Source organism: Formica exsecta, unplaced genomic scaffold, assembly GCF_003651465.1.
Source record: "Formica exsecta isolate Colony F162 unplaced genomic scaffold, ASM365146v1 scaffold744, whole genome shotgun sequence".
Taxonomy (NCBI): Eukaryota; Metazoa; Arthropoda; class Insecta; order Hymenoptera; family Formicidae; genus Formica; species Formica exsecta.
The window spans coordinates 488,657-497,603 of NW_021853511.1; the positions used below are offsets into that span (position 1 = coordinate 488,657).

General features: G+C 43.6%; 1 protein-coding gene across 1 annotated transcript in view; it reads left to right on the forward strand.

Annotated features, from left to right (window-relative positions):
• LOC115243853 overlaps nucleotides 1–8,918 on the forward strand; it is a 71,586-nt gene extending 62,668 nt beyond the window's left edge. The window contains exons 26-32 of the mRNA XM_029821109.1: nucleotides 4,949–5,153; nucleotides 5,992–6,250; nucleotides 6,362–6,476; nucleotides 6,559–6,681; nucleotides 6,774–6,928; nucleotides 7,078–7,157; nucleotides 7,324–8,918. Coding sequence (XP_029676969.1) covers nucleotides 4,949–5,153; nucleotides 5,992–6,250; nucleotides 6,362–6,476; nucleotides 6,559–6,681; nucleotides 6,774–6,928; nucleotides 7,078–7,157; nucleotides 7,324–7,492 — 1,106 coding nt within the window. The 3' untranslated portion in view covers nucleotides 7,493–8,918. The remainder of the gene's footprint in view (nucleotides 1–4,948; nucleotides 5,154–5,991; nucleotides 6,251–6,361; nucleotides 6,477–6,558; nucleotides 6,682–6,773; nucleotides 6,929–7,077; nucleotides 7,158–7,323) is intronic.
• Nucleotides 8,919–8,947: the final 29 nt, after the last annotated feature.

Below are 8,947 nucleotides of genomic sequence, written 5' to 3' on the forward strand. Positions count from 1 at the left end.
CGATGACCTGTGAATATTTTTGTTCCTATAACATGCGCTACGGTTTTCCTTAAATGATACTTTCCTTACGACATCTTTCCGCTTAGCACCGCGATAATGTGAAAGTTCCGTGAAAAGGCTACGTTAATTACGCATGTATTCGATTCTTGTTAATTACGTATTACGAGACCGGTAATTAATGAGTCAACATTATTACGTCGAATAACATCACGTTCTGCGAAACATCACACACGTTGGTCTATCATTAAAAATTCTTTTTGAGCCTTGTTTATTAAAAAAAAAAAAAAGTTGATTAAGCAAAATTATATCTAGACCACTCTGTATATTAATATTACATGCGGCATTTCGCGAATACGTGTTGGCACAGCAGGCGAGAAACGTGACACGGAATGACACCGATCGTTTCGACCTTGATAGCCGACGTTGCACCTCGCGCGCCTGCACATCCGTTCGAGTAACCGTTACAACGACGCCGGTTCTTAATGTTCAAACCGACATGGAAGAAGTCGGACGTGACGTTTAAATAAACGATCACGAGTCATCGCCCGATGGCAATAATAAATCGTGTTTCTCTCCGCGCTCGCGGTTTTCCGAAGACTCATCGGCGAAGCCACAAGCATGTTGGTTGCTCAACGACGTATCACGCTTTCCATTCTCCTCCTCGCGTGTTACCGCGCAATTAATTCCGCGAGGATCATAATCGGAAAATCGGATTTTGAGTAACATCCCGACGCGGCGATGCACTCATCGATTTTATCTCCCAGGAAACTCAGCGTTGATAAAAGAAACTCGACTCGTAATCTCTGATAACGAAGCACAGAGCTGATTAAGAGACACCAAGGAAAGGAGATGCTCGTTGAGTTAAACGGTATACGCTATCGTGCGCTTCAATTTTTCGCAGACGATTTCATATTTCGCGCATCATGTTTACGCGATGAATGAGATGGGAAGCAGGACGATGTTGCCGCGCGTCGCGGATCTGGAGCGAAGTGTTCAGTGGATCAGCCTGGCGAACGACATCGACGATATGGAGAGGAGACGTCGGGCCGACGACATACCGATGGCTCATACGATCGAGAGACACACCTATCAACGAGGTTCTATGCCGGAAATACAACGGGCGTGCACGATTCGTTGCGACGATGATCGCGACGCGCTCTCGCAAAGAGATCCGGACAACTATCCGGAGCCGGAGAACTCCCGGTGGAGTTGGAAGCCGAGAACGGATTTTGAGCGGGAGTACTTCTACAAGGATTACAAGGACTATTACTGCGGCGATTCGGGTGCACGCTTCGAACCCGCCGTCTATGAGGTCTCCGCGGGGGATCCAAGTTATCTGCAAGCAGAAGCGCGACGTCCCTACGGAAGTCCCGCGCGTTTCTCCTCATCGGCGCGTCATCCTGTAGGACTCGAGAAGGAGCATTTTAGCGACAGCAGGGATCGGTTGCACGAGATTTTCGAGCACAATCGCTATCTTCGACGACAGTTCTTCGCCGACACGACGGGAAACGCACGACGGAATTGCAACGGGTTGTATTCCAAGAACCTCAGCAGGAGCAATCAGACGTCCAGGCGCTGCACCGGGTTCGGCAGCACCGAGACGCTCACTAGCCAGAGCAATCAATCGTCCATGAGTAGTATAAATGACCGGAAGTCTCGGACGCAGACGACGCGTACTCCAGAGGAAGAGGAGGAGGAGGACGCGTTGGTCGAGGTTGCCAGGAGGAACAATGTCGTTTCGCGTAGGAAATTCAACGTCAATTTGTCTCGAGTCGATCGCAAGAGTGATATCCGGAGAGACGGCAAGGTGCTCGTCAACATTTTACCCGGAAGCGAAATAAGACGCGTCGACGTGACAAATGTACCGACTGTTAATCTTGAAGAGGCGAATAACGAAAGGAACGAAACTGATCTCGGCGCATGGCGCCGAAAGAGGGGCCTGCCCGAGTACATCTTTGGAGACACAAAGATTGATTCTCGACGAGACGGAACCCTGCCAAGTCGTTACAACAAAAATTATCGCGACGCGGGAGATCGACCGGCGCCGGACAAGGCGGAGCGAAACTGGAACCGACTCTCGCAAAACGAGATCTACCCTTGGACAATCTCTGAGGGCGAGCGATTGGAGTGCGTTTCGGCGAATGTCGGGTCGAGAAGTGACGGAGGGACACGCCGGGATCTCTGCAAATCCATGCCGAATCTGACGATCCAAAAACAGAACCTCGACGCTCCGCTCTATGTCGCACGAGCGGTCAATGTTCCCGAGGAACGATCCTCGTCGGACGATTACGCGCTCGATTCTCATATCGCAAGATCGTGTCATGGGTCAAGCCAATGTCGGGAGCAACGATCGGGACGACGCGAGGGTCCGACACGCTCGATCGGCCGCGGACAATCGATATCTGAGGCAACGACGATCTCGTCCGAGCGTTGGACCCTACGGAGCAAAGTCGGGACGAGGGTTCCTCCTCCTCCCCCGTTGGACCTCAGCATGGTGAACGAACAGTGCGAACGCATGGAGGCGGACGAGAGGAGATATCTGAACGATTACAGCGTCGACGTGGCTATCCTTCGCAGCCACGAGGATCTCGCAAAAGATCCGCTGATCGTCGCTGAAAACGAACGGTGGGATCGCGTCAAGAGCGTTGTCGGCAACAGTATCGAGAAGATTGACCCTGATGCCTCCCGCCGTGACCGCCGAGCCAGCCCTTTGTTCGATCAGACGAGTCCGATTGGCGGACTTCACGCCGCCGGAAGCACGCTTCGCTCTACGGTCTACGGACCGATTCCGTACAGTCAGTAAACATGCACACAATTTTCCTGAAATAATGCTCTTCCTGCCGCGCGGTTCTGTTAGGATCGTTTTGCTATAGCCGTTGTTGGCGATGATTGAAGAGGCGAGAGAGATAGATAGAGGGAAGCGTAAAGTAGGTTTCGTATTCCGGAATCGGTGTTTCTTTCCGCGTTATGTTAATTAGACAACGCGATATAATCGGATCGTGAATCAGGTCAATAAGGATAATGTTTGAAAAATAAAAACATCTTTACGATATCGAGTAATTGATACTGTATAAAAAAATGAAATTGAAGGAAAAGTTCTTTATTTGCAATTTTAAAAATAATTAATATCACACACGCACTCCAATTTGCTACAATAGCGAAAGAAAGTAGCCTCCCACGATCTACGAGTGTCAATAATAAAATGGGATTAAATTATACGAAGAGAGAATCGGAGAAAAATGAATCGTAAGATACCGTAAACAAAAAAAAAAAAAAAAAAGGTCTAACACATAGGAGAAAGAAAGAGAATCGATCGCGTGAGAATCTCGCTGAATGAAAGCGGTGAAAGGTGCCAACGGGATGTTCTGCGTGAGATTGAAATTCGGTTTCTCATTTCGGCGTTTATGACAAGCCCTCGTTACGCGCTTATAAATTAAATTACGCTAGCGAGACGAAACCATTGGGCGAATTCAGCGCGATTTCACTGGAAAAGGATGAAAGTCACTGATTTAAAATAGATTTCGATTTCTTTTTACATGAGTTAATAATTATATATCTTCCTCTTGCATCTTTTTTATTATTTTACTTTTACGTATAACATTCTAACGTAACATTTTGTTTTCGTAACATTTGGAGCATTAGAAATGTGCGTATCCTGCAAAAAAAAGATTTATATCGACAAACTTACTTTCTCTCTCTCTCTATCTCTCTCTTTTATGACGCATCTTTTGTATAAACGCATCTCGCGACTGCGCTTTACCGCTGGAGATGGTTGCAAGCTGCATACCGTGTTATCAGTCGTATAGTCTCGGTGCTGTCCGAATAAACCTGGTCATTATCCCGCGCAGCGCGTTCGCTGACGAGCAGGTGCGTGCGTAGCACTTCTGTGTTCTCTCCTGAAATATAAAGCTTCGTATAAGCTCTTCACACGTGGTCTCTCTGATAAGAGGCGGGAGGGAAGTTCGGCGCGAGTCGGTACACACGGTCGTTGGCTGCTCTCTTCGTGCATTTGCATAAATCAGTAAAGATTACTCGCGAATGTGCGACTAACTGATACGAAGATCTTCCGAGGGCTTCCGGATAATAATATGTGTATTATAATAATAAACGTTGTAAATCGGCTTAAACCTTGGCATTTATCCCTGCCAAGTCACGTGCGCGTAATCAGATGTAATCAAGCGTTGCGTAAAATTACGTTCAGAGACCGTGTCTAGGTTTTTATCTCTCGCTGGTCGATGACCGCTGCTTAAATATCGTTTCCCTCCGCGAGGAAGCCATATGTTCTATCGGGGAATGAGCTAAACAAGCGACCGGCCTCGAAGTGGGTCAAGTCGCCGTCTCTTATGTTTGTCTATGATTCAATCTTTCTCCATAAAATGATCTGACGCGCGGGATACGATGCTCGCATGCTCCAGTAACTCTGTCGGACTTGAGATCATCGGATGAATGATCGCGAGTAGATCGGAATGTGTTGGGAAATGTTGCGAAATCCGCGAATCTCTCGCTTCGAACGATCCTATTAAAATAACGATCAAGATTTAATAATAATTACGACGCAATCGTGGCGTTCGTATTTATAATACGATCCGAATTTCGCGAATACGAATCTTTGACCGACGACAAATGTACGCCATCATCGTTTTTAATAATGATAAAAGGTTCAATAGGGCAGCGTCAGATGACGATGCGATTAATAACTCGATAAAACGGCACGTGTTTCGAAACTGCGCGCCCAATAAGACGCTCGTGTCAATCGAATAATTTAAACCGAAATTAACAACGGCATATTATATACACACTCGAGGATATAATTGAACACAGTTGCGCAAATATGTTGTATATATCCAGCGTTTTCGAGGGAAAAAAAAAAAAATGCGATGAACGCGCGATGTTATTCGGCTTCTCGCGGTCGATCGATACCAATAAAAGCGTCTCTTGTTTAATACAGAATCGCCGAGGCGTTATGTGGAGGGTGAGGTGACGATTCACTATCGCTCGCCGGTGCGTACAGAGGCGAAGGAGCCGCTGAGCGAGGAGGAACTCGCGCGACGAAGCGCAGAGAACATGCGGCGCGTCTACCAGGAGGAACGTCGTCGCAAGTATCTCCAGGAGTTGCACGACATCGATTCCCGCAGGCACACGGATAACTTTATGTAAGTGCAAAGGATTTCTCTCTTTTTATCAATTTTTATTTTTCTTTTCAGAGTTTGAGAAATCGCGGGTGAGAAGTTTGGACTGAGACTTTAATTTCATGTATTTATTTTTATTTTTTTTAATTACAAAGTTTAGAAATGAAAAAAGCAAAACGAAACCTTTTTTCAAATTTTAGTTTTGACAGTTTGCGCGTAAAGATTGTTTAAATAATTTTTATTATTATTTGGCATTATTCTTGCTGCATTCTTTCCGACACAAGATAATATTTTAAAAGAGAATGTTTATAACATCGGGGCATGTGCATTCTTAGTTTGTCGTCAGTTTGTAAACACTTCCTGCTATTCAACGGCCGTTGCGTAACGCGTCTCGCGTCGTGAGCTGTTTTACGCGGGCGTCACAATGAACGCGTAGGTGAGCACGCAGGTAGAGAAATCGAGAGAGAAAGAGAAAGAGAAAGAGAGAGAGAGATTTCATCGATGTTTTTTCCCCTCCAGGAAAGGATGCCCCTCGTTCTTGAATATTTCTGATAGTAGAAAGTCTCCGTCTCGGTTACTTTGATTGAAAAAAAGCAGATAAAATTCTATCGTAGTTCTTAATTAAGTATCTAACTGTAAAATATCGAATATTTTATTTAAATTCTCATAAAGGATATAAAACCGGAAACTATGGAAAAGAAAAATATTGGAAAAGAATAAATCTACATTTCTTCGAAATTTCTACATCCGCAAATACTCGATAATCATCGCGAGATGAGATGGCATTTGATCGGAGCAAACAGAAATGACAATCCACGAGGTTCGAGAAATAGTTTGATTTTAACAGTTTCAACAATTGCAGACCCTCGCAGAAGTCGCCCATACCTCTGAATCGCTACGACGACTTCGTGGACGATCTGAGCCAGCGAAGTCGGTCCCAAGATCAAACACCGGAACCGCGTTTGGTCGCGCGGGCGCTCTACAACTTCGTCGGGCAGTCGTCGCGGGAATTGACTTTTCGACGCGGCGACATCATATTTGTCCGACGACAGGTTGACAAGAACTGGTACGAAGGAGAATACAATGCGATGATCGGACTGTTCCCTTCCAACTATGTTGAGGTAAATCCGCTCACGGATTCAGATTTTACAAATATAAACGCGAAAAGTTAAGTGTTTACTCGCGTTGCTATATAAATTAGCGCTATGTAAATTGGAACGTTTATAATGCAGATTCTACCGTACGATGGTACGATGCGAACGACACCGAAGAAGGCTCACGAAGGACAGGCACGGGCCAAATTCAACTTCATTGCCCAGACTAATCTCGAATTGTCTTTAGTGAAAGGTGAGCTATGATTGTGAGTCGAGAAATTTTTTTTTTTTTTAATTATTTCTCGAATTATCGTTTCACGTATATCTGTTTACAGGCGAATTGGTGGTCTTGACGAGAAGAGTCGACGAAAATTGGTACGAAGGGCGCATAGGAAACAGAAAGGGAATATTCCCGATCTCTTACGTTGACGTCATCGCGGAGCCTGGACATCGATCAGGTAATTTTCGCGGAAGCGAGAAATTCGATAGAGAGCATCGCGAATATCGAATCGACGAAATTTGTACGGAGAAAATTTTTTTTATTTTTCAGAGACACCGATTCAAAACAAACCGGTCGCTTCTCCGGCGGCGCACAGTCTCCTAGCGAACGGCTCGTCCGGAGGGAAACTGAGTATGGGACCCCATCATTACGTGCCGTCCATTCCGGTCAATATCAACACAACCCAGCCCCATTACAATTCACTGGTAACTATCTCGCACGATCTCTCGTATCGCGATATCGCTTTATGATATATTGTTGTTAACGAAAATATTATTCAAGACAACTCTAGATATAAAGTGAGAGACCGTTAAAAAATATACGCGTAACAATCTGATCTCTTTTGTGCTTGCAGCCACGTATGGGAGGGAGCAAGTTGCATGTATCACAACTCAGCGAAACGTTGCACATCGACACGCATTCGGAACCAATCCCGTAAGTCTGCGATTTCTTATTCGCATTTTATTCAGTGAAATCTTTGACATTTTATCGTCTTAAAGAATTTAATTCCAATTTATTTCTGAACAACACGTATTGATTATTTTATTGAAAGAATATTCCGGAAGTTGTATGTACAAATTACTCGTTGCTTCTCATAAAGGTATCGAGCTTTGTACAACTACAAGCCGCAAAACGACGACGAGCTGGAGCTGAAGGAGGGCGATACGGTATACGTTATGGAGAAGTGCGACGACGGATGGTACGTCGGTTCCAGTCAAAGAACCGGCTACTTCGGCACCTTTCCAGGGAACTACGTGGAGAGATTGTGAGGAAGGTCGACGATCCGGGACTTGGACGCCGCGCGGCGTATCAAGGCCCAGGATAATATTCACCAAAGCATTAGACGGAATCGTTAAGGTAGACAGCGAATTTCTCGGCGTTTAACCCGATCGTTCCCGGCAATATAAACGCCCTATCAGCATCTTCGATTATCATGATTATTATTTTATCTATTTTATTTTATGTTTGCAATTTTATTTGACCCGCATATTATATGAAAAAATCTTAATAATTGTCGTCTCATTGTCTTTTGTAGCTTAATAATTAAATTTTAATCATATGTTTATATTTTCGATACTATTTGAACATATTTAAGATAATAATTCTATGATAATACGCGAAAAAAATTCATATAATTATACGATACACGTAATTCGCGAAATGTCACCAATACAACGAATAAAACGTCTAATTAAATCCACGCGATCGTGCCTATGTCGCACAAAAATACTTTCCGAGTTTGGAGAATATGATTAACAATCATATCATGCAACGTGGGCAATATTTTTATCGCCCTGAACGATGAATAATTTGAAAGGCGAGAGGGTTAAGCGTTCAGAATGAAATGTAAAGAATGTCACACGAGTCTTCCTTTTTGGATCTAACGATGAAGTTATCGATAACGCAATTAAGATAAATATTAAAAGTGTGTTTGCGGCGAGGCGTAATGGAGCTCTCATACGATCAGATTGTTATCGCTAAAGAGTCAATATCCGAAATATTTATTGATATCAATATACATCATCTCTTGCATCTAATGTCACATAACGAATGTTCGATATGATTCTCATACAATCTCTTAAATGATTTTATTGATAAAATGAGAAATTGAAAAAAACGGAATTAATCACTGATCGTATCAGGGCCCTTTTTCTGGCGTCGGATTTACCAAAAGATTTAGCAAGATAGTCCGCTAGGATACGTGAGTTTGTAAGTAGAGTTTGTAAGTAGTGTACAATAACGATTTTAGTAAATTATTGTTATAGCTGTTCCTGACAAATGCGCTTTCCGCTATCCAGGAAAATATTGTCAGGTCGACGTCCAACGTGTTGAGACGTAGTATCATCGAAAAAAAAAGAAGCGTAGAGAAAATACGACATCGAAGAGTTTCGAAGTATCCGAGATAGCGGATAATATAATTTGACATTTTAGGACGGTTGTTTTTCCCGAGAGGCAAGAATTATCATCCACACGCGGAGACTTGTTTTAAATTAGAGAGAACGGTTTCCCCATGATTTCGTATACTGTAGATAAAATCGGTCACTGTTATTGTTGGATTCGTGAGTATTTCGAGACTAACGGACTTATAATTGAAAGTTTGCCTACCCAAATTAATATTTTTGTAAACATTATTTGTACCCAGAGAGTTATATATAAATATACAACATATATATAGAGTAGATATATATATCTATATACACATACATCTATATATACATACATAT